The 26853-nt window shown below is 38.4% G+C and overlaps 2 protein-coding genes across 5 annotated transcripts; both read right to left on the reverse strand.

Moving 5' to 3' along the window:
• Positions 1-277: 277 nt before the first annotated feature.
• On the reverse strand, positions 278-3703 carry LOC128547673 (calphotin-like). The gene is made up of 5 exons (XM_053520750.1): positions 3262-3703; positions 2108-2299; positions 1510-1797; positions 1208-1445; positions 278-413 (listed from the first exon to the last, which is right to left on the reverse strand). Exons 1-5 carry the CDS (start codon positions 3701-3703, stop codon positions 278-280), a joined length of 1296 nt encoding a protein of 431 aa, XP_053376725.1.
• Positions 3704-12448: 8745 nt separating this feature from the next.
• On the reverse strand, positions 12449-23342 carry LOC123529701 (histidine-rich glycoprotein-like). Of its 4 annotated transcripts, XM_053521243.1 has the most exons (6): positions 23204-23342; positions 21214-21289; positions 19928-19996; positions 16622-16843; positions 15777-15838; positions 12449-14708 (listed from the first exon to the last, which is right to left on the reverse strand). In XM_053521243.1, the coding sequence occupies exons 2-6, from the start codon at positions 21281-21283 to the stop codon at positions 13539-13541; spliced, it is 1593 nt and encodes a 530-aa protein (XP_053377218.1). In that variant the 5' UTR covers positions 21284-21289; positions 23204-23342; the 3' UTR covers positions 12449-13538. The 4 variants fall into 4 exon arrangements, with proteins under 4 accessions (XP_053377218.1, XP_053377217.1, XP_053377216.1 ...); XM_053521242.1 differs by lacking the exon at positions 15777-15838 and having other exon boundaries at positions 12449-15211; XM_053521241.1 differs by having other exon boundaries at positions 12449-15838.
• Positions 23343-26853: the final 3511 nt, after the last annotated feature.

A 26853-nucleotide genomic window follows, 5' to 3' on the forward strand; every position in this document is an offset into this window, starting at 1 on the left:
GAAAGTTCCCACTTTAAATGACAATTATTTGGGTTGTTTTTATTACCCAAAGAACTCTTTGTTACGCCGTATACAGCTTGCGCCGTTACAGCTCACTATGACTATAAAATCGTATAAAGCTTACACTGAAAGCTGTATACGCCAAGATGCAGCATATCGATCCCCGTATATATATATACATGTATTATTTTTGATAGGTAGTAATTAAGAATCAACAATATCATTATTGAACACTACGTATTCACCACCGTTGTCAACAACATCATCATCATAAAAATCATTCGTCGGCATTACAACCATCAGCATCAGCAGCAACAACAACAGTAGCAGCCGCAGCATGATCACCACCTCCACTACAACATCCACAACCACCACCCACCATAACCATCGTTATTTTTCTAATGCTACTACTGCTGCATACATACAACTAGATTGCATAATGCTCGTATTCACTGCTCTATTGCTGTACTACTGCTCTACTGCTATACTACTGCTGCTACTACTACTGTTGCTAATGATACTACTTCTGCTGTTACTGCTGGTGCTACAGCTGCTGTTACTGCTACTACTGCTGCTACTACTACCGTTGCTAATGATACTACCACTGCTGCTACTGCTGGTGCTACAGGTGCTACTACTGCTACTGCTAGTACTCCTGCTGCTACTACTACTGTTGCTAATGATACTACTACTGCTGTACTGATGGTGCTATGCTGCTGTTACTGCTATTACTGCTGCTACGTACTGCAGTTGCTGATGTACATTCTGCTGCCACTTGCTATGAACTACTACTGCTGTTACTGCTGGTGCTACAGCTGTTGTTACTGCTACTGCTGACTACTACTACTGTTGCTAATGATACTACTACTGCTGCTACTGCTGGTGCTACAGCTGCTGCTACTGCTACTACTGCTGCTACTACTACTGTTGCTAATGATACTACTACTGCTGCTACTGCTGGTGCTACAGCTGCTGCTACTGCTACTACTGCTGTTGCCTGATGGTGCTACTGCTGGTGCTAGCTGCTGCTACTGCTACTACTGCTGCTACTACTACTGTTGCTAATGATACTACAGCTGCTATTGCTGGCTGCTAAACCTGCTGCTACTGCTACTACTGCTGCTACTCTACTGTTGCATGTCTACTGCTGTGTGCTACAGTGCTGTCTGCTATACTGCTATCTACTGCATGGGCTACATGCTGCTACTCTACTGTTGCTAATGATACTACTTCTGCTGCTACTGCTGGTGCTACAGCTGCTGTTACTGCTACTACTGCTGCTACTACTACTGTTGCTAATGATACTACTTCTGCTGCTACTGCTGGTGCTACAGCTGCTGTTACTGCTACTACTGCTGCTACTACTACTGTTGCTAATGATACTACTACTGCTGCTACTGCTGGTGCTACAGCTGCTGCTACTGCTACAACTGCTGCTGCTACTTCTGTTGCTAATGATACTACTACTGCTGCTACTGCTGGTGCTACAGCTGCTGTACTGCTACTAACGTGTGCTGCTGCTACTTACTGCTGCTATACTACTGCTAACTGCATGCTCTACTGCTGGTGCTACAGCTGCTGCTACTGCTACTACTGCTGCTACTACTACTGTTGCTAATGATACTACTACTGCTGCTACTGCTGGTGCTACAGCTGCTGCTACTGCTACTACTGCTGCTACTACTACTGTTGCTAATGATACTACTACTGCTGCTACTGCTGGTGCTACAGCTGCTGCTACTGCTACTACTGCTGCTGCTACTGCTGTTGCTAATGATACTACTGCTGCTGCTACTGCTGGTGCTACAGCTGCTGCTAACTGCTACTACTGCTGCTACTACTACTGTTGCTAATGATACTACTACTGCTGTACTGCTGTGCTACAGCTGCTGTTACTGCTACACGCTGCTACTATACTGTTGCTAATGATACTACTACTGCTGCTATTGCTGGGGCTACAGCTCTGCTACTGCTACTACTGCTGCTACTACTACTGTTGCTAATGATACTGCTACTGCTGCTATTGCTGGTGCTACAGCTGCTGTTACTGCTACTACTACTACTGTTGCTAATGATACTGCTACTGCTGCTATTGCTGGTGCTACACCTGCTGCTACTGCTACTACTGCTGCTGCTACTACTACTGTTGCTAATGATACTACTACTGCTGCTACTGATGGTGCTATAGCTGCTGTTACTGCTAGTACTGCTGCTACTGCTACTGCAGTTACTGCTGGTGCTACAGCTGCTGCTACTGCTACTGTTGCTAATGATACTACTTCTGCTGTTACTGCTGGTGCTACAGCTGTTGTTACTGCTACTACTGCTACTACTACTACTGTTGCTAATGATACTACTACTGCTGCTACTGATGGTGCTACAGCTGGTGCTACTGCAACTACTGCTGCTACTACTACTGTTGCTAATGATACTGCTACTGCTGCTATTGCTGGTGCTACACCTGCTGCTACTGCTACTACTGCTGCTACTACTACTACTTTTGCTAATGATACTACTTCTGCTGCTACTGCTGGTGCTACAGCTGCTGCTACTGCTACTACTGCTGCTACTACTACTGTTGCTAATGATACTGCTACTGCTGCTATTGCTGGTGCTACACTGCTGCTACTGCTACTACTGCTGCTGCTACTACTACTGTTGCTAATGATACTACTACTGCGTGCTAAGCTGCTGTACTCTATGCTGCTGCTACGTTACTGCTTGCTACACTGATACTTGCTACTACTCTGCTTATGCTGGTGCTACAGCTGTTGTTACTGCTACTACTGCTCTACTACTACTGTTGCTATGATATCTCTACTGCTGTGCTACAGCTGCTGCTACTGCCTACTACTCTGCTATACTACTTGCAGATACTACATGCTGCTACGCTGGTGCACAGCTGCTGCTACTGCTACTACTGCTGACTACTACTGTGCTAATGACTATCTACTGCTGGTGCTACAGCTGCTGCTACTGCTATAGCTGCTGCTAACTCTGTTCTAATGATACTACTACTGCTGCTCTGCTGGTGCTACAGCTGCTGCTACTGCTAACTACTGACTGCTACTACTGCTGCTGCTACTGCTATACTACTGCTGCTTACTGCTGGTGCTACAGCTGCTGCTACTGCTACTACTACTGCTGCTTCTGTTCTAAGTCTGCTGCTGCTACTACTGTCTACGCTCTGCTACTACTCTGCTGCACTACTGTGCTAAGATACTACTGCTGCTGCTTCTGCTGGTGCTACAGCTCTGCTACAGCTACTACTACTGCTGCTTCTGCTGGTGCTACAGCTGCTGCTACAGCTACTACTACTGCTGCTTCTGCTGGTGCTACAGCTGCTGCTACTGCTAATACTACTGCTGCTTCTGCGTGTACAGTGTGTAGCTACTATGCTGCTTCGCTGGTTGCTACCGACTGCTGCTACAGCTACTACTACTGCTGCTTCTGCTGGTACTACAGCTGCTGCTACAGCTACTACTACTGCTGCTACTGCTACTGCTACTACTGCTGGTGCTACAGCTGCTGCTACAGCTACTACAACTGCTGCTACTGCTGGTGCTACAGCTGCTGGTACTGCCACTACTACTACTGCTACAACTGCTGCTCCTACAACTCCTATTTCTGCTACTGATGCTGCAGTAGCTCTACTATTACGACAACGACGACGATGATAATGATGATCACAAATACTGACCATGTAAGCTATATACGATAAGACGATAGAACTGTCTGAAAAGCATATGTGTTTTATCCAACGTTTACAGCTTACGTAAGCTGTATTCCATGCATACTCACGGATGCAGCTCATCGTAATCTGTATGCGTTGTCAACCACAGAATATAGCTCATGCGTGAGGTATATATGGCGCAAGCTCTATACGGCGTAACAATGCTTCATTTTAAAACTAACGCTACATAAATATGTTATACGCACCGTCCCGTCGGTAATTGCTCAAAGTGTTAACAGTTACGTAATGCCACTTTGAAAAGCTCTGTATTTTTACGAACATCGTTGGTTTACGGACACAACTGTAAAGACGTCGAGAAATCATTTAGATACAGCAATGCGGCCGTTCAGGCGCACATTTGAGGACGAGTATCTGATTCAGTATCAAGGACGGCCCATGTCAGGTAACCTTATTATATAAAAAGTATAATTATATTTCAATATTTTTTAGATTCAAATTAGCTAGGGTTAACATACTAATAAGTTTAATTATGTCTTTGACCGTTTGATTCAAAACTCGGTGATATTAGTTAATTGTCTCCTTATTTTTTCATAAATATATCTCGATGCTTTTGAGTTTATACAGGACCGTTCCATCAATGTAACGATGTAGTAATGTTCTACTATATATAAAGTAACAAATGCCAATCGTGCTCAGTTTTGTCAGAAATTAAAATAAATATCTAATATTTCTGTATAAAAGAGTTCCGTTAAAGCGGGCGAGAGAGGACGTGAGGAGTGATGTACATTTCATTACGTATCGTGAACAGATTTATTCAAACCAAATTTACTGTTATTATATTTATTTGAGTTCTTTGCTTCCGAAGGATCTTCTAACTGAATTTACTGTGAATCTCCTTCACAGTCTTACCCATTCATTCCATAGTGTTACCCTGCAGTCCTGAGTGAGGCTTTCATTGACAATTTTATTCCAGTAGGAACTTGTCGTCACCTACAAAGCAATGGGACATCCCCTTCATAATCTTATCCCTGCATGAAGGATAACCCCTCTACAGTCTTACTCCAGGCGTAGGCATTCCCTTCACCGTGTTACTCCAGCATGCGTATGCATCCTCTCCATAGTCTTACCCCTGTAGATGGCAATACATCCACAAAGTTACCCTTGCTTTAATATTCTTGCCCCTGTGTTAAGAACACCCCTTCCCCAGCCTTACCCCTTTATGAAGGACACCCCCACCAAAGTCTTACGGGTATTTTATCCCCGCATGAAAGACATCCCGTTCAGTCTTACCCCAGCAGATCTCCTTCATGGTCTTACCCCTCAAGGAGCATTCTTAACCCAGAATGAGCGGGACATCCCTCCACGGTTAATCCCTGCAGGATCGGAATATACCCGTTACAGTATTTTCCCAGCATTTTTTTTGTTGATATCCTCGCCATCCCTGTAAGAGTTTGGCATCCCATCCACGGTCTTACCCCATCCATTCGCAGTCGTACCCAAGTCCGTGATTGTTTTCAGACAGCTCATCTTTTATGCACATCTATATTTGATTTGTAAAAGTTTGTGTCGATTACAGGGTGATTCTGGCGGTGGTATGGCATGCCAACAGAACGACGGCAGATTCATTATCGCCGGCATTATTTCTTGGGGTCGTGAAGACTGCATTCATGACGATCATCCAAGTGTTCTAACAAAAGTATCTACATACCGGAACTGGATAGAAACTCATATGCAACTAGCAGAAATTTGACCATTTTAACCAAAGTAATGTTTATACAGAGGAAATATATAACAGGGTGATAATAACGTTTGTCTACCTTCATAATCAGGATTTCAATCAGCCGGTGATGTAACATATGGAAGTGCGTTTCTGGCCATCCTCATTTCCTGGCAGGATGTTATGTGATGTATGTTTATACTAAGTATATCATCGTTATTTTCATTTTATGACCAAACATGAGCAGACTTCATTAAAAATAATTATGAAATAGTCAAACATGATTGACGACTGCCTTTCGGCTGAGGGTAGAATAGACGGGCGACAGTAGCGGTTGCGTGATGTCCAATTTCTAAGGTATTTAATGTATTCACGCGAAAAAGCCCAGATTACTGAAACCAGTATCACAGGCTATATAATCTACACCACTGTTATTGTGTAGAGAGTATTTAAAGTAACCTATGTGTTGATATTTCAATTATAAGACCTGTTAAGTGACTATTTTTACCGGGTGTAAAATTTTCGCCTGTGCAAAATTTACATGGGCGCGGGCGGATTTGGCTCACATTCAGGAAAGGGACCTGGGTGCAAGTAAATTTACTCTCATGAAACTTATAAGAAACGAGAATGTCCAGAGAATTTTTGATAAATTTAGACCAATCTCTTGCTTAATCTCATTTAAACAACATTTGTGTCGCGTCATGAGAAAACCAACATAGTGGCTTTGCGACCAGCACGGGTCCAGACCAGCCTGCGCATCCGCGCAGTCTGGTCAGGATCCATGTTGTTCGCTAACAGTTTCTCTAATTGCAATAGACTTTGAAAGCGAACAGCATGGATCCTGACCAGACTGCGTGGATGCGCAGGCTGGTCTGGATCCATGCTGGTCGCAAACCCACTATGTTGGTTTTCTCATGGCACGGCTCATTTTATGACAATATTCACTGTTCTCGTATCCTGTTTAATTCTGGATTAAATAAATATTTTTGATCAATTAAAGGCCCATAATACCTTTGTCTATAATGTGGCTGTCACATTATTTTGTTATGAACATTAAACGTGTCTATATTCAGTCCTATTTTCAATAATTGCTTTATCACATATTTGCAAAAGGTTTAACATTAATTAACATATTAGAACATATTATTGAATCCATTGTTTACGATTATCTCCCTTTTGGGCCGTAACTGTATAACTTCATGAACAATATTGAAAGTAGTGTTTTTCTAACCACACCATCTAAATGGGTAGCTGTGGTATCTGTTATTAATATAAAATTAAAAGTCTTATGGAACATTTACAGATTTTATTAACTATCCCAACAGCAATCTGTAAGTGCCGTGGGGCGGATGTAAAAAGTCTCCCCGTACTTGGATTCAGTGTTGTTATGTTTTCTGGTCCTTTGGGATCATGGAGTCTGACTTCATTCAATAAATGTGTAATAGAGTTCCACTTAAGCCAGTGCTAGCTAGATGGCGCGAGAGATGTTGCACATTTTATTACCTCTCATAACAGATTCAGTCAAATCGAGTCTGCTGTTATTCGTTTTTGGTTGCATTCTATGCTTCCAAGGGATCTTTTTACAGATTTTTTTGTAACCATTGTGTTGATATCAATGTTGGCAGCATTATGTTTATTACCGCTGAAACTAAACCTAAAAATTATTGGCTTTCTTTTCAACAAAAGAATCTAAAACAATAACATGATATCAAGTTCGTTTTACACCTTTTCCAAATTGTAAAGCTCTGTAGGACCACATTCGTAACAGATCGTATTTGTAACAGATTTCGTACGTATGCGATCGCATTCGTAACAGATAAAATGTGTTACGAATGTGTTTGTCCAAAATGGGGGTTGACATGAGAAGCACATATGTATCATGTTGAGTTTTATACTGCAAATGTTCAATCACTTAGTTATCATCGCAACATCATTAAATGACTGCCATAAGCACCATCACAAGTCAGCGTCGTCGTCGTCGACGTCAATGACGTCAGTAAATTATTTTAGCCGCATCATGAGAAAATGGGCCTTCGGGAATCTTCGAGACTTTGCAACCAGTGTGGGCCAAGATCAGCCTGCGCATCCGCGCAGTCTGATCATGGCCCACACTGTTCGCTGTTATTTCAAAGAAGGCTTATTCTACCTGAATATGAAATTTTCTGAGCCTAATTCAGATGCATAAATACACAGGTCTAAAAATATAGACTTTCCGGAAATTCACGAAAATGTCCGAATGCCAATTTTCCCGTGACGTGGCTCAATTTTTATTATAATTGCTGCATCAGCTGTCACTACCACTATTATATGATTACAACTTCAGCTACTTCTACTGTTACCTCGACTAGCTGAAATGTAGACCAACATACTCAGGTCACTGGTTCGAACCCAGTGGCGACATACATTTGTAGCTATCTTTCGTCATCCACAGCTGTTTAAAGTTGGTTGACAAACAGGAAGTTGCCATGTCCTGGGCCAAATTATTTACAACTTGTCATGGACGGAGTCGTTAGCCTTAAGTCTAGGAGGGCCCAACCTTGTGCTGCGAACTAATGTCTATGAGATTTAAAAAAAAAACACCTTTTTTGATTACCCTCACCCCACTGAGCACGCCTCTTAGGTAATAGGCCTTCTTTTATTATAATCCCACCGTGAAATATTGGTTCTTGTCCTTGATATAACTTGCCAATGCATAGTCAGAATTCCAAATTATTTGGTACAAATGATTAGCATGGATAGAAGGTTTGTTGCGATCACGATCAATGTCGCTATATCCAAGATCAAGATCACAGCTTTGAATTTAGATTTATTTTGTTATTTTGTTGTGAGATATGTTTGTCCCCGGATCATAATCATAACTCGCTTTAGTCAGATTTCCAAATACTTTGGTACAAATAACCACCATTTATTGACAATCTGTAGTGATCATATTACACCTATTACTGCAAACGTCTCAAATTTTGGCGCCCTGTAGAATGGTTTTGATGAATATTATGTTTGTTTGTTGGATTCAGATCGCCTGTTTTCAACAGTATTTAGGTAATACAGTTTAGGGCAGTTAATCTTACCACTGATCCTACAATGGAGCAGTCCAAGATGATGATTATGATAATAAGAATAAAAATGTCAATAACAACAGTATCTATATGTTAGTAACAGACAACTTCCAAGCTTGAGACAGCACCGAGTGGCGAAAATCGCAAGATACGAGTAGTTTTCACCCGGTCTCGAACGTTTGTCTCTCGCCATTCTAGTCTGTGGTTAGTTCTTCCCATTAATTTCAGCTGAAATTATACCCTGGCATATATACGAGTTTACACTCATACGTTCGTTTACGGGTCTGGTAAAACGCACCGATACACGAAAGGTCTTAACTGGATGGATGAGAGACACAATATCACCGGAAATTCCGGCCCTGACTGGGAATTCAGCCCGCTACGCCGGTTTCGTAATCTGCAAAACTATCCACTGCACCACCCTCACCGATGGAATTACTCGTGCCATACAAAATAAGAGTGTTTCCATCCGCATGCAGACACCAGGCCTGGCAAGAAAACTCTCTTAGTAAATATAATCCAATAAAGTTCACGTCAGGGTTTTAAATGGGACAAATTTCATTTGATATAACCATTGTCGTCAGCATAATTTTTTTGATGTTTAAAGCAATGCGAATTGACAAAGATAAACAAAACGGAAACAAAAAAGCTATCTTGCAGCGGACCCGCGGACGCCGACGACCTCAGGATCAGAACAAACAATAGCTATGAACAGTCTTCGAATAGTCAAGCTAGTCACTATTTTAAAGTATACATAAATGCATATATACCCGGTGTTCTACAGAACAAAGCTTTTACAAGACTTTCTATGTTAGTTGAGATTGCCTTGATCTTGATTTTAGTGCATTTTATTCGTTGCTGAAGAGATACAACCAGCGATTTGCCGATTATAAAAGTTGAGCAGGGATTGCATGTGGTGTGCATCTTCCCCTTTAATCATACATATTTACATATTCATGCATTTAGTAAAAATGAAATCTTACAAACCAAAACCGATATGTGAAATTTATAAGTGACATGTACATGTAGTACCATGCCAGTAATGATAATGGTATTCTTGCCAAGTTTAATTGCCGGATAACAAACCAGTACCAAGATATTAAGCTGACTGGAAATATCCCTCTAATCAACAAGAGGTCTGTCATGGTCCACTTTCGCTCACAGGAATAATACTAAACTATACATGTTATTAAATCTGCGATTTTTGCCATTTCAGGGGCCATACCTCTAAGACAAATAGCGTGATGTGGCTACTCTTCGAGGAAAAAAAGCAAAAACTTAATGATATATAATTTCAATGCAAGTTTGGTCAAAATCAAATAATAAATTTGATCTGTGTCATGTTCACAATGCTAAAATCAGCAAAAAGGGGCCATAACTCTAGGAAAAATGTTGCTATATAGCTGGTTTTCGCAAGGAACCGAGCTGTTTTAGATATATAACTTCTATACAAGTTTAGTCAAAATGAAATAATAGATATATTCTCTATTGTGTTCACAAGACTGAAATAAGCAAATTTTGCCATTTCAGCCATAACTCCGAGACAAATGGCGCGATATGGCAATTTTAAAAGGAAGTGAGATCCTATATAAGCTTAATAAAAATCAAATAATAAATGTAGTCTCCATCGTGTTGACAGGGATAAAATCAGCATTTTTTCGCCAATTAAGGGGCCGTAACTCCAATTCAAATTGTGCAATACGGTTGTTTTTGAAATGTTTTGAGATCTTATAGATATATAAGTTGTGTACAAGTTTAGTCAAAATAAACAAAACGATGTGGTCGCTATCGCGTTCACAAGGCTAAAATCAGTTATTATTGCCATCTCCGGGGCCATAACTCCAAGACGAATAATGTGATATGGCTGGTTTTCGAAAGGAACTGAGATCTCATAGATATATATAAGTTCTGTGCAAGTTTTGTCAAAAACAAATAATAAATGTTGTCTCTACACCGTTTTCACAAAAAATGTGGACGGTCGGACGACGGACGACGGACAAAGGTTGATCACAATAGCTTACTTTGTCACTTCGTACAAGTGAGCTAAAACATGTTACAAATGTGTTTCAGATGTAAAAATGCACATTTTTGTTCATTTTTCCGATTGAAAATGACATGTGACAAATGTGATCAGATGTCAAATCAAAAATCGGCATCGATCACATTTGTCTCAAAAATTGTTACATATGTGCTTGATTTCTGTTACATATGCGATCTCATTTGTAACACCTGTTACATATGCGATCGCATTTGTAACACCTGTTACTAATGCGATCTGTTACGAATGTGGTCCTACAAAGCTCTGTCTTTTATTCCTTTGCATTTAACATCATTAACACTCCGAAAATAAATGTTCTACCAATTGGTGTTGGCTGTTTTTTAATTTTTGGTGCTAGATGCACCCTACGCAAATTTTGTGCGGGTATATTTGGATTACATGACGAAAGGCCTTTGTGCGGATGCAAACTGTTGTTTAAACCCGGGTGTAAATCTTGCGCACGTACATACAGTTGAAATGGCGACCACTCTTGCATTCTTTAGGTGTGTTATGATTCCCTGGTTTGTTACTTTCGAGACTTTGTTGAACCTCTATTGGATGAGAACGAGGGCGGATATAGTCTGTTTAGAAATCACTGATCCGTTTTGCTTTTGAAAAGCAGGGATCGAAGTTCAGACCTGAACCCGTAGTACCTGATTGTTTTCTTGAAACCGACGAATGGAAACTCGTCTCCCAAGTCAGTTTTAAAATCTAAGAGTCCTTTGAAAAATGATTGCTTGTTATAATAGCCAATAGCATTTAATTTACACAAAATGACATTTTTAAAATATATTCTTATGTGAACGTAGTCAGTGTTTTTTTTTTTGCATATACACGAATAAAATCCGGCAAATCTTCGAATCACCAGATTGATAAAGAACGATTACAGTAAAAGGTCAGTTTCAAGCTTTTTAGGGTAAACAAATTAGACATGCGATTCTAATTGATTTCATATATACGTATAGCTTACAAAACGTTACATTAAGTACTTGAGTTCATGTTATTTTGAACAAATTATTAAAAGTAATTCTTAAAAAAAAAGTTGATTTTTTTTCGGAGATTTATTTTCGATTCAAGTGTACTCGACAGTACCTTGAGAAAACTGTAAAAACTGCAATTAATATCAATAGACCTTTCTAACGTAAACGTAAATCGGAAACGGATTACTGAATCCGTAAATGTTATTTGCAAATAATAGTCTAAAGGAGATACTATTGCATTACTATTGGATGAAATTGTCTCCCCTAGACCACAAATTAGCATAAAATTTTACGGATTCAGTATTCCGTTTCGTAATTACGTTTACGTTAGAAAGGTCTATTAATAATGTAAATATTTAATTAAATGTAGGCACTGTTTACCAGTGAAAATGTTTTTCAAATGTGACTCATTATCATTTGTGGATGTATAATTATTTGTACATTGATAGAGGCAATCCTGGTTCGGTCGTTAAATCATAGATAGTTACGGTATAATCAGGTGATGACTTTTTCATAACAAATCTTAAACCTTAAAATAAAAAGCGTAATTATGAACTTTAGTTGTTTTCTGCGTCACCGAAGGCACTGGGACGGGGCTAAATTAGAACAAGACGGAAAGCAGGACTTCACGCTGCTGGGCTACTGGGCTGCTAACTTCACCACATTTTATCTAATATCTAATGACAATTTTGCTTTCGACTGTGGATGGAAAAGTCGAAAGCACGATGATGAAAGTCGAAACTACGATGACGGAAGTCGAAAGTCGAAAGCACGATGATGAAAACACGAAACCACGATGGAGAAAACGCGAAATGATATCGCGTTTTCTTCATCGTGATTTCGACTTTCGCCATCGTAGTTTCGAGTTTGCGCCATCGTATTTTCGACTTTCATCGTCGTAGTTCTGTTATTTCGACTTCCGAGATGTAGGGTTCAGAAATAAAAATATCGATGACCCAAACGAACACCGTACATATTTTATTCATATATTTGTTTTACATATGCATTGTTTCTATTATGTGATGTTAAATGAACAAAATTAATATACTCAAGAGACAAAAAGTGCAAAATAGTTTGAAATATTTAATTGTCTTTGCATTCGTTTTTGTTTACAATACAAGCAACATAAAATTCCGACACTTATTCAAAACTTAAAATAATCTAATAATTCATGTAGCAAGAAATGTAATTCAAACACAAATTACCACTGATGATGTTTAGTATTATATAGCATTTTTATGACCTATTTTTTTATAATTTAGAGACATGTTTCCTCCAGATTATAAGCTTTGCAGGTTGAAGGTCAGTAATTCAATTCCTTCTTTGTTTCATATAAAAAACGACAACTTCAGGTCGTCTTTACGTATCTTATATAGATCATCACTTTTTCCTACACCTATTTTTCATGAAAGTTCTATCATAGATTAACGAAAAAAAGAAAAGAAAAGAAAAGAAAATAGGGGGTTGAATAGTTCCTAGTGAAATGCCAGTCCGTTGCGGTCTGCTACCCTAAAAATGACACACATTGCTCTTGTCCGCACAATAAACACCTACTTCCGGTCTCGATCTGCAAAATTTGCCATGTTGGGTGTATAAACATGAAAACCGTCTCATTTCACGCAGAATGTATTCTAGCAGTGAAAAAGTGTGTTCTAAACGAATTTGCGCAAAAACATGGGAAAATTAGGATCTATTTACTTTGGACATTTGTCGCTACACCACGGAAGCACATTTTCAACCGAATTACTGACCTTATTCCTTGCACCATTCCGAGCTTTAATGAAAAAAGAACTTCAGTAATGACAAAATTAAATTAAAGAAAACTACAGAATTTGCCACAAAATAAAATAAAAAACAATATGCGATAAATTCTTCATTTCAAACAGCAAGTATTGACCCGGACAAAAATATAATCATTCTAAATTGTTTAAATACTACCATACCTAAGCAAACCATGTCCGATTTGTTTATCTTCTTCAGTACTAGATATTTATTATAAAAATTCTGATAAAATTGATTTTGAGGCCTTAGAATGTTCATTATAACGCTTAACTTAATGACGAACATGTACGTGAGTGTCAACTTCAACAGAAATATCTTTCTCTCTGTGTTCATGGTGGTCATGATGCGAGTGGTGAGTATCGTCATGGTGAGAATCGTGGGTATCATCATGTTGCGAGTGGTGAGTATCGTCATGGTGTGAATCGTGGGTATCACCATGTTGCGAGTGGTGAGTATCGTCATGGTGAGAACCGTGAGTATCATCATGATCCGTGTGATGGGATTCGTGTGAATCATGATCATCCGTGTGGTGAGAACCGTGTGAGTCATGATGATCCGTGTGGTGAGAACCGTGGGTATCATGATCATCCGTGTGGTGTGAACCGTGGGTATCATGATGATCCGTGTGGTGAGAACCGTGGGTATCATGATGATCCGTGTGGTGAGAACCGTGGGTATCATGATGATCCGTGTGGTGAGAACCGTGGGTATCATGATGACCCGAGTGGTGAGAACCGTGGGTATCATGATGATCCGTGTGGTGAGAACCGTGGGTATCATGATGATCCGTGTGGTGAGAACCGTGGGTATCATGATGATCCGTGTGGTGAGAACCGTGTGTATCATGATGACCCGAGTGGTGAGAACCGTGTGTATCATGATGATCCGTGTGGTGAGAACCGTGGGTATCATGATGACCTGAGTGGTGAGAATCTTTGTGATGTGACGAATCAGAACTGTGGCTATCATCGTGGGATGACGAACTATGTGTATCATGATGCTGCGTATGGTGAGAATCGTCATGATGACCCGAGTGGTGAGAACCGTGGGTATCATGATGATCCGTGTGGTGAGAACCGTGGGTATCATGATGATCCGTGTGGTGAGAACCGTGGGTATCATGATGATCTGTGTGGTGAGAACCGTGGGTATCATGATGATCCGTGTGGTGAGAACCGTGGGTATCATGATGATCCGTGTGGTGAGAACCGTGGGTATCATGATGATCCGTGTGGTGAGAACCGTGGGTATCATGATGACCCGAGTGGTGAGAACCGTGTGTATCATGATGATCCGTGTGGTGAGAACCGTGGGTATCATGATGACCTGAGTGGTGAGAATCTTTGTGATGTGACGAATCAGAACTGTGGCTATCATCGTGGGATGACGAACTATGTGTATCATGATGCTGCGTATGGTGAGAATCGTCATGATGACCCGAGTGGTGAGAACCGTGGGTATCATGATGATCCGTGTGGTGAGAACCGTGGGTATCATGATGATCCGTGTGGTGAGAACCGTGGGTATCATGATGATCTGTGTGGTGAGAACCGTGGGTATCATGATGATCCGTGTGGTGAGAATCGTGGGTATCATGATGATCTGTGTGGTGAGAACCGTGGGTATCATGATGATCCGTGTGGTGAGAACCGTGGGTATCATGATGATCTGTGTGGTGAGAACCGTGGGTATCATGATGACCTGAGTGGTGAGAATCTTTGTGATGTGACGAATCAGAACTGTGGCTATCATCGTGGGATGACGAACTATGTGTATCATGATGCTGCGTATGGTGAGAATCGTCATGATGACCCGAGTGGTGAGAACCGTGTGTATCATGATGACCTGAGTGGTGAGAACCGTGGGTATCATGATGATCCGTGTGGTGAGAACCGTGGGTATCATGATGATCTGTGTGGTGAGAACCGTGGGTATCATGATGACCTGAGTGGTGAGAATCTTCGTGATGTGACGAATCAGAACTGTGGCTATCATCGCTGGATGACGAACTATGTGTATCATGATGCTGCGTATGGTGAGTATCATCATGATGGTGAGTGTCGTTATCGTGTGTATGATGATCATCATGGTCATGTGTATCATTGGTATGGCTGTGATGAGAACCATGAGAGTCGTTATGGTGTGAGCCATGGGTATCATGATGACCCGAGTGGTGAGAACCATGTGAGTCATGATGATCGTCGTGGTGCGATGAACTAGAGCTGTGAGATGAATCAGAACTGTGGGACGAATCTTGATGTTGCGAGTGAGATCCATCATGGTGAGAACCATGTGAGTCATGATGACCCGTGTGGTGAGAACCGTGGGTATCATGATGATCCGTGTGGTGAGAACCGTGGGTATCATGATGACCCGAGTGGTGAGAACCGTGGGTATCATGATGACCCGAGTGGTGAGAACCGTGGGTATCATGATGACCCGAGTGGTGAGAACCGTGAGTATCATGATGACCTGAGTGGTGAGAACCGTGGGTATCATGATGATCCGTGTGGTGAGAACCGTGTGTGTCATGATGACCCGAGTGGTGAGAACCGTGGGTATCATGATGACCTGAGTGGTGAGAATCGTGGGTATCATGATGACCTGAATGATGAGAACCGTGTGAGTCATGATGACCCGAGTGGTGAGAACCGTGGGTATCATGATGATCCGTGTGGTGAGAACCGTGGGTATCATGATGATCCGTGTGGTGAGAACCGTGGGTATCATGATGACCTGAGTGGTGAGAATCTTTGTGATGTGACGAATCAGAACTGTGGCTATCATCGTGGGATGACGAACTATGTGTATCATGATGCTGCGTATGGTGAGAATCGTCATGATGACCCGAGTGGTGAGAACCGTGGGTATCATGATGATCCGTGTGGTGAGAACCGTGGGTATCATGATGATCTGTGTGGTGAGAACCGTGGGTATCATGATGACCCGAGTGGTGAGAACCGTGTGTATCATGATGACCTGAGTGGTGAGAACCGTGGGTATCATGATGACCCGAGTGGTGAGAACCGTGGGTATCATGATGATCCGTGTGGTGAGAACCGTGGGTATCATGATGATCCGTGTGGTGAGAACCGTGGGTATCATGATGACCTGAGTGGTGAGAATCCTTGTGATGTGACGAATCAGAACTGTGGCTATCATCGTGGGATGACGAACTATGTGTATCATGATGCTGCGTATGGTGAGAATCGTCATGATGACCTGAGTGGTGAGAACCGTGGGTATCATGATGATCCGTGTGGTGAGAACCGTGGGTATCATGATGATCCGTGTGGTGAGAACCGTGTGTGTCATGATGACCAGAGTGGTGAGAACCGTGTGTGTCATGATGACCTGAGTGATGGGATCCGTCATGGTGAGTATCGTCGTGATGTGACGAATCAGAACTGTGGCTATCGTGGGAAGACGACGAATGGTGCGTTTCATGATGGTGATCATGATCGTGGTCATCCCCATGCGTATGAGAGTGATGATGATGCCCATCGTGATTGTGGGATTGATCATGGGGGTGAGTGTCGTTATCATGTGTATGACCATCGTGTCCATGTCCATCAGCTAGGAATAATTGTAAAAGAAAATAATTTGTAGGCATAAAAGCACTAAGTATTTAAATAGGATTTTATAGCTCACCTGATCTAGTGCTTACCATAGATGATCAAGAATCCAGGTTGACCTATATTTCATTTTAACAAATTTCTGACCACAGGCGGATCTTTTCATGGTTACTTATATTTTTATCCTAGATGACTGACTTTATATCTTCAGCGACAAACAGTCGGACAAGATTTCTTGAAGGGCCTGATTTCTTAACAATGTCTTTTCTTTGATTTAACATTGTGGCCTAGTGTTTGACCTCAGCTTACGCAATTCTGTGTTTGATGTAGATTTGAAAGAGATAAGTATTGGGACAAAGGAATATTAGGTAGACGATATGGCATACAAATTTTGTTTTTCCTCAGATAACCCAGTTTGGAATTTTATCTATATTTCATAATAAAGACAAATACTCGGACAAAGTTTGTGAAGATCAGGTAGAAAATGTTACCTACAGGCCTACAGGGTGTTTACAAGGTTTTCAGTTATTTGACCTAGCGACATAGCCTTTGGTCTCAGATTACCTAATAAAACTAGGTAATGTAGGAAGCTTAATAGAGACAACAATTCTAAGACAGTTGTACGAAGATCATGTATAAAATATGGCATCCAGAGTATTAACAAGGTTTTTTTTCTATTATTTATCTAGTGCCCTAGTGTTTGACCTTCATGCTGGAAGTAAGTATTAAATATACTACATTCTGACAAAGTTTTGTCTGGAGTATTAAACTTGTTTTTCTCCGATTTCACCTGATAACTGGTGACCTAGCTTTGTAAGTAAGATAATTAAGTATTTAATGACACAAACATCTTAACACTATTTTAAGAACACCAGGTCGAAAATGTTATCTCTATGGTTTTATTATTTGACCTTATGGCTTAGTTTTTGACCCCAAGTGACCCTGTAACAGACTCGCCTGAAATTTTATTGATGAAAAAATTGTGAACATATTTCGTTAAGATTAGGCTAAAATTGTGGCTTCAAGAGTTCTAACTGCGAAATGTTTTCGAGAACGGACGAATTAAGACGAATAACGTACACAGGTCCATCACAATAGCTACTCTAGCCATGATGGCACATCTAGTTTCGGGCTAAAGCCTTTGGGCAATTATGGCACTAGGAGTGCCATTTTGACAAGAAGGCATAATCAAGCAGTACACCAGCCTCATATTATGGGATACAATACAGTTATTAATCTTTCTATCACGTGACAATTTATTGCACTTTGTGATTTAAAATGCACTCAAAGGTTCTTTAGTATATATAGCAACATCCGAAATCTACCGTCCAAAAGAACTTATTTTTTAATATGTACTGGACTCTAGTCCAATAATCTATATTTTTTTTTTCAGATATGACGGGACAACTCTTCCGATTCCTCGTGAAGGGTAATTTGGAATAACTTCCCTTGTATATAGCTGCAGCAATAACATATAACTTTTCCTGTCGGACGATTATGGTTTCGGATAAAAAATTTATGAAAAGTTGTTTTGGATTTTTGGCACTTCTGAATATAACCGCAAACACTGATATATTGTTAAGTTCATGTTCTTCTCTGATAAAAGTGTGTTAATTAAACAAGATTGTGCCCGTAATATAAGGCAAAGTTTAACACTTGAAAAAATGTAACATTTAGTCCAAATGCAATTTTTTTAAAAAAAAATCCAAAAACAACTTTTCATCAAATTTTGAACCGAAACTATAATCATCATAAAAGAAATGTTCTAACTAAGAAATTGAGTACTCACACTTATCATTCTCGCATACCAGACACCAGAGGTCTACCGTGGTACCCCAGATGAACTCGGGGAGTTTGACGAACCTCTGATGGATGATAATGAAACTTATATGTTTCGTTCAAAAATATGAAGGTTATCGAGAAGTTTTCTCAAATTTACTGTCATTGCTATATACAAGGGAGGTAAAAAAGGGGAAAAAATATGGAACCATCAAATACAAAAAAAAAAAAAAAAAAAAAAAATGAGTGTTTGGACTTTAGTTTTCGGATTTCGTTAATTATACTAAATAAACTGTGAATGCATTTTAAATCACTCAGTGCAATACTGCTTCCTATTGTACCGTCACGTGAAGAAAAGTTTTCTACTGGTTAAAAACATATAGGTGTGAAACGAAATTCAGTATTTGGCTCAACACTGTTAAAGCTGCTTTCCACATTCTAATTAAATTTCGTTATAGAAAAAAATAATTCTACTTGTACGTGGTCAAATAATTCTGGTTTCAATAGTGAAACATTGATAATTGTTAAATTCGGCGTACTTTCAAACATTTCAATGGTAAACTACTAACTGTCGTCGACGACACTTAGCAGTTATAAGATAACCACTTTTTGGCCAACAGTAACAGAAACAGCAGTAACATCGTGCAAACACTAACGTTTATTGGTCGACGGAGCTTAAAAATGTGCGGTACAGGTTCCTTTTCAGTGAATATATAATACAATTCATCATACATCATTTTACAGATATTTAAAGATATTTACTGTCTTTCAAATTCATTATGGCCCAGGTTTTTATCTCTGGTATGATTTAGGTAGTTCATTCAATCTTCTACCTTATGTCTTCTATGAGAATGCCGTTAGAAGTACTTTCCCCAAGATAGAACATTGCATGTTCAAGCATTTGAAAGACAATATAAATACCTTTAAAATGGTGTACAGTAAGTGGTTTCATATTCCCTGGCATAGTAATTGTTTGCTCTTTATTATGTTCACTAACGGCGTTTCTCCCTTGACAGCTACATACAAAATTGATTAATACACCCTATTCATTCTCAAAGTATGCGCGTTGTATAATAAATTGTGCCACATTCCCTGACAGTTTGTCTTTAAGCTGTTGAATATACCCCCAACGAACATTTACATTGCATATAAGGCCGTGTATTAGAATATTCGCCGTTAAATACCGAATTCCTTTACCCAGAAGCCTTACTGTGCGCTAGGGCAGCCATTTTGTTACTGTTTGCCAGCTAAGTGAGCGCTCTTTTGCTTTCAATTTCACATTCTAAAAAGTAGCTTTAAAACATACCTAACAGATTGTCAAGAGCCAAGTCGGCATCTCTCTTCTCAACAGCATGTGGCACGATTTTAAGAAGATCTACAACAACAACAATAATAATAATAATAATAATAATAATAATAATTTTAGAAGGTTACACATTAATCAAACAATATATTCTATGAGAGGGTAAAACGAAATACAAACACAGACAATAATAATCTGCCATTAAGAATTCAAGATATATAAGTTGAATACTACATGGTGTTCAACTGTATGTTATATAATACACAAACAAACGCTCATGAATGCATTTCCAAGACATGACTAATGCAACTCCCTTTTTCATGGCATCCTTGGTAAGCAGTTCTTATATAATGGCTATACTTTGTTTGATTGTTGCTGCTTTTGGACGATCCACACCCCTCTTGTTCTCTCAGTGCTCTTCCCTGATTTTAAACGAGTAACGGTGCTGTATGACGCCTCATTATTCCCATAAACAATAGATATATTTTTGCGCATAAAGCATGTTTATTTTTACCTTTGATATAAGCCCTGATTTTAGTCACATGTACAGAACGTTTTCTCACCATGATTTAATGAAGTGCAATGACTACAGGTATTTTGGAATCAGAAGATAATCTGCATACACTAGCCAAATTTGACATGCAAGAGTTACGTGGATTGCTAGGCATTAGTTCGTAAAAATCGTTTTAACGTCGCGTCAAAAGTTGAAGCCGAGGTAGGATACCTTATCATTTGTATGTGCGTATATCAAATAATTATAGCATATTCACTGTTTTATTCCAAATTAAAGGTAATTTAATTTTCTCTATAACTGTAATATTTTGCATTAACCATCGGGTAAAATGTACCTCGGAGAAAATATCAACGAAAACACTGTGAGAGATGTATGGTACATGTATCTTCTGATCTAATACTTCGATAATTCACTGAAAAGCACGTCATTAAAGCTTCTATTTCAGTTTGTTTTCAAATTAAACAAAAATTTGCCTTAAATTTATGACTCTGTGACCACCCAAAGAGAAAAAATTAGTGTAAAGTTACTCGTGCAAACACTAGCTTACTTGTTCCTTCAGTACTGTTAGGTCTAATGTTTGGACCTCAGCCGTCTTGACGGAAACGGGAATATTTACGTTTTGCCGTTGCATTTGTTGGCTTCAACTTCCGACGCGGCGTAATCTTCACAGGGACTTGAGCTTATTCTAATAATCTTCAGCATGCAAAATGGTCTATAGACACCTTAACGCAAGTTATATGGCCGACAATTCTAAGTAAAATCTGTAAATACATACTGTTCTGTGATGGTCTACCCAGAGTTGTTGTAACCCACAGGCAGCCGACAACCAGCAATAACAGCTTCATGTTGAACTGAAAAAGAAGTTTATGTAAACATATTAAAGATTTTTCTTTACATGTACAAAGGAAACAGTGTGTTATGCTGTAAGTTTTTAATGTTTTAAATCTGTATCTGTTGGTGTAGAGCATGGATCCTGACCAGACTGCGCGGATGCGCAGGCTGGTCTGGATCCATGCTGGTCGCAAATGCACTATGTTGGTTTTCTCATGATGCGGCTCAATTTTATCATTGTTCATATCATAACAAAAAATTTACAGAATCGTGCCCTGATATTACATATTTTTTATTCATTTTACGATTTGGAACGGTTAAAAAAGTTACAAAAATCATAATTAGTAAATGTTTAGCTTTTTTGAATACTGAATTTTTGTGTAGTATGTATTATCTAATGTATATTATGACAAAAACATGTTATCCTCTTAGATGTGGCCGGTAGACGACATCATTTTGCTTTTATATTATGATTTTCCGTATAAGGTAATAAACTCGTCTTATGTCAGTTTTTTATTATATTTATTGCTATTTTGTGATATTTCAAATGCATTACGATATTAACATAGTACTGCGTCTGCTCTCTGGTGGGTTAGTTATAAAGCATACAGCCATCGTCTGTTCAAAATTACGGTCAAAAATATTAAAACTAAAAATGTGTATCGATTTAAAGAAACAGCAACTTCATTTTATAGATCTCTGATTGTTTGTAATGTCTTAAAATTGTTAAACTTATTGAATGGCATATTGAGTTTTTAGGGTTTTGATATATTATAATTGACAAAGCAATTTGGCAGTTGCACAGAAATGGGAAATGCCTTTTTTAATCCGAAGAAGTTGGCGGAAGTTGTTTCTAATATTAGAAATTCCCTTGAAATTGATGTTACAAAAGAAATTTGGCAAGTGCGTATGCAGAATTCCAAAGTTGTTAACCCAGTAATCCGACTAATTTAAAGCGATCCTAGGAAGTACTATTTTTCTTATGAGCAGTGCCTCCACTTCACAAATACAAAACAATCTGACCGTCTGATTAACCCAGACGCTGAACAATTATTAAATTCGCGTTTTTTTGGCATTATTTAGGTTTTTATTTTTAAATAATGATTTTTGATTAACTTTTTCTGTATCAAGAGTTTCCTTGATTTATCTATTTAAAATAACTCTGATAGTGATAATAGGAACATTTTTTAATTTTTCAAAATTCCTTTTATCATCAAAAACGATTTGAACGGAGTATTCCCCATTGTAAATTTTAGCCAAACTGGACATCAGCATCTTTTATAATTTAAATTTTGGCTTTTATTGTTGCTGAATTGATATAAAACTTTCAGGACATCTTAGCGTTAAAGCAATATTTCCATGAAAAATATGTAAAATTCTTTTAAAAAAATCAATTGTAATTTTGCCCTATTTTAACAATGAGAATTACATTTTTGGCCATAAATTTGATATTCTGACAGCTATCAATTTTTTTTTTTTTAAAAAAAGAAAAAAGTCTACTTCTATCCTCCGAGACCTGTAGAATCATGTGTTCGTGTAATCGTGAAAAAACTGTTGCGGACGGTATCTATGCGTCAGCAGCCATGTGCCCCGCTATATATGCTCGCCTATGAGTATTGACCCAAATTAAATGTGAGCTAAACAAATAAATCTAACAGCAATTTCTAACACAAAATGTGTGGGTAAAATAATTTATTTTTCATTTTCTTTTTAGGAATTATGTATAAACTCTAATTTCTATGTTCCTAATTCAACATGATAAAAGTTTTATATATGACTTGTAACATATTGAAAAAGAGAAGATCATTTGAATATTATGACTTTTTTCGTTCTGTTATGCTTCAGATGAACAGTTTAAAAAGACTATACTTTTATCCCTACAGAATATCTCATAAAACTGAAATGTATCATATAATAAAAATATTTTAACTTACCAGTTCCTCTCTTAGCTAGGAGTCCAAGTATAATTTTATACCAGTTACTCACTAGTTAAAGAAATTCTAATTGGCCTTCCCATATTACCCAGGGCTTTTATAGTCGTCTTGTAACGGAGACATGGTACTTGACAAAACTGTAGACCTAAGCAAAATTTCAGTACGATTAGTTATATACATGTAGCCAGTAAACTTTGTGTTCGAATTTTGGTACGTTGCCATTGGTTTAATGAACTTTGAAAAAAAAAATGTTTTCGTTTTCTTTTCATGAGTTTTCCGTTTGGCAATGATTAATCGAAAAAAAGAAATATAACACAAGGCAAGTAGATAGAAGCACCACAAGCGAAAAATATCTTTCTTTCAAAGTTTAAATATCCAGTTAATATACATGCATTAAATTTGCGTTATTAATAATGTAGTGCTGACATTGCTACTGTTTTACATTTTGGATGAGTTGTTTTTTGTCTAAAGGACACCTATACCAGTATAATGTTGTTTATACATTATATATTTAGCTGAGATCTACATACACCGCTATTATGCCTTAAGATATTAATCAATTAAGCAGTGCTTAGCTAAAAGAGCATTTCTGCTTTTTTTACCCTTAACATACTGGGCAGGATTGATTCTGCCTTAGCGAACAGTGTAGATCATGATCAGCCTGCACATACGTGCAGTCTGATCAAGATATGCACTGTTCGCTATTTAGTCAGTATCTTTTTGGTAAATATCCCTTTTAACAGTTAATGGTACTGTCCAAATTGAAAGATGGACACGTTCATCATAGAACTTCAACAGGGTAAGGGTTCGATAGAATCCTTGATACCTGGACAGAAGGACAATAAACACCATTTGCGAATGCTGACGGTATAAGGTTTTGTGCAATTTGGTTTCGCTTATTTGGTCTGCATAACAATGCTTTCTGTGGACTCCAAACTGTTTTAAAGCAATTTATAGTTAAACCGCAATAATTTGATTTTGTTTACAATAGATAGCCTGATACAAAATATGATCATATAGTCTACTTTTCACTATATTGTCATTGACTGTCGTTCATATAGAGGATATTATGTGAGTTTTGTTCAGTGCAAAATCATTAAATATCTTTCACCGAGTGGACATGAAATGCACTATTTTCATGAGTAGCGCAGCCACGAGCAAACATTTTAAGTCTGATGTTCACGGATGAAAGATACTTTCGATCTCGCACTGAAAAAAAATCGGTTTATTCTCTTTTTTTTAATCGAATTATACCGTGCAATGTCATGTGCACTGGGTAAAGTCATACACACACAGCCGTGACCTCAACATGTTGTTAGGTATTTATATACTCTTTATGTATTTCTGATGTTTATTTTATAATTCACATTCTTGTAAGGTCAAAAGTAACTGGACAGAATTCCGAAACTAGTGAAAATAAATACATAAAATGAAAATCCCACTGTTTCAAACAGTGGGATACTCCACCGTTGTATTTCAATACACAATTGAAAAAAAATAAAGCAATACTACATGTATCAGGCAGTGGTGCTTTTATGACTAACTAATGAATACGATTGACTAATTTATACACAAACAGGTCACTGTGTCGAGGTTTATTGAACTCATATTCTCTTAAGTACTGTATGACATAAGTACATGTACTCGGCATGCAGAATTTTTAATGATTATATAGACTTATACATAAGCATTTTAAGATGTAAACTGAATACTCTGGAAACAATAAAATTTATGACATTCTTTTACTAGTACATGTTTCAAGCTATGGAAACGGACCGGTATTACGATCGAGTACCAAAAAGGTTACTCTTGCTTGCTTTCTCTTCTGTAAGTAACTGGCAAGTTGATCTAAAACAGCTAACATGTCACAACTCCTTCTAAATAAAAATGGTATTCCAAGGTATATGTACTATACTAAGTGCACTATATCCCAAAAAGTGATTTGTCATTGGATAAAATCAGTTTTTAGGGTTACACCAAGAAGACGCAACTAGAGTGATATAGTAACACTTATTTGAACGACAGTGAAAGATAAACTTAAAGAGAAGGGCAGCATTGTTACAATGACAATTCCATCTGAAATTATTTAAGCCAGTGAAAGAAGTCCAAAATCGGTTCAGAAATCCAGCTGTTACGAACATTTCAATATTTAATCAAAATAGAAGTCATTCCATGGCAATATGAACCAAATGGCATTCTGTCGCCACCCCAACAACATTTCACTATGCCTTTGTGCCGTCCTGTCAACGGAGCAACAATTACAGAATTGCAAAACGAAAGTTTTATTTGTATTTTAGTGTTCTGCCGTAAATGTTGGGAACGAGAGCGGATGACACAACGACCAATCAGGAAAAGCTGTTCAGTTTCTCGCGCATGAACAACTAATTTGTCATTTTGTCGTTCTTAAGTTTAAATATATTTTATTTCTGTAATTTCCGATAACATTTACAAAGGTAAGGAAACTGCTAGAAAGATACGTTAGCTTATGGTTGTCCTCTTTTTATTTCAACAACGACTAAAAGCTAGAATAAATACTGTCGTCTTCTCATTTCATTTTGTTATCGTGACAGTGACGGTTGAATTATACAGTGGGAAATAAGAAGATATCATTTTTATGGGGGCGATAGAACAACATTTTCTAATTTATCGTTGTGTCGTTGTGTGAAGCTGTTGCCTCACCAGAATGACAAGATGAAAGTTTTATGATGTTGATATCGGCGTGTGCATCGGTGTCGGTCTTTCGTTCTGCCGCGCTACAAGTCTTTTGTGCTTTCTCTTTGGTTTAGGCGACAGGCAACGAAAAAGAAACACAAAACAAGAAAAATAATTGTTCTGTCCATTTTGCGGGAGCTACATAACGACAGGACGAAACAGGCGGAAATACAAGTGATGTCAAATGAATCATTTACATATGCTACTAAAGCCCGAATACTCCTGATATCAATTACACAGTTTTACCATTATGCAAAATAAATAACAAGAAAGATTATGGGAAATATGTACACACATAAGTTTCCTATATTGTATTGTTCTTGTTTTCCCCCGGACAGGCCCTTCTTAGGGCGGCAAAATTTTATACTTCAATTTCTAGCGAATTTACCCAGCGGTCATGTTAGAAAAAGCGATACCGTATAAAAAAAAGTACAATTACGTTGATGGCAATTATTCATTAAAATGTCATTTAAAAAAAAGACACCCTTTTCTTCTCCTTCAAAAATTAAGCTGTTTTACGTAACATACGTATGCCAGATGACGTAAATAAGAAGTACGTTGGTGTACCGTTACGCTGTTGCAGCGGTCACATGTTTACATAAATTTCTTACAGGGACAATATATTATAACGATGTAGGAGAAACTTGTACGCAAAAGGTTTTTTATGTTTCTTGTTACAGAGAAACATTAATATCATGAGCAATGAAGAATGTGTTGTTTTAGCAAAATTTCTTTTTCATGAATAACTTATTATGATTTCTTATTACTTCCCTTAACAACGGTCAATACTTTAGGTTAAATAGCACAGCACCTATTACAGCGACCTATGGTTTTCTATTTATGTATACAAAACTACTGGTAGTCTTGATTTTATGTACAATATAATGATGTATTAATAGTTTTAATATATAAAAAGCTCCCTGTTTCCAATAAAAGTC

This window comes from Mercenaria mercenaria, chromosome 13, assembly GCF_021730395.1.
Source record: "Mercenaria mercenaria strain notata chromosome 13, MADL_Memer_1, whole genome shotgun sequence".
In the NCBI taxonomy this organism is placed as follows: domain Eukaryota; kingdom Metazoa; phylum Mollusca; class Bivalvia; order Venerida; family Veneridae; genus Mercenaria; species Mercenaria mercenaria.

What these genes read in the sequence shown, in the direction of transcription:
- LOC123529701 (XM_053521240.1), bottom strand. Translation starts at nt 21,283, where the DNA reads ATGAAGCTGTTATTGCTGGTTGTCGGCTGCCTGTGGGTTACAACAACT. An exon ending in GGGTAGACCATCACAGAACA is followed by an intron (nt 19,997 to 21,213) that starts GTATGTATTTAC and finishes TTGTTGTTGTAG; the next exon opens with ATCTTCTTAAAATCGTGCCA. An exon ending in GGCTCTTGACAATCTGTTAG is followed by an intron (nt 16,844 to 19,927) that starts GTATGTTTTAAA and finishes AATTATTCCTAG; the next exon opens with CTGATGGACATGGACACGAT.
- LOC128547673 (XM_053520750.1), bottom strand. Translation starts at nt 3,703, where the DNA reads ATGGTCAGTATTTGTGATCATCATTATCATCGTCGTCGTTGTCGTAAT. An exon ending in AGTAGTAGCAGTAGCAGCAG is followed by an intron (nt 1,798 to 2,107) that starts GTGTAGCACCAG and finishes CTGTAGCACCAG; the next exon opens with CAGTAGCAGCAGCAGTAGTA. An exon ending in GTATCATTAGCAACAGTAGA is followed by an intron (nt 414 to 1,207) that starts GTAGCAGCATGT and finishes GTATGTATGCAG; the next exon opens with CAGTAGTAGCATTAGAAAAA.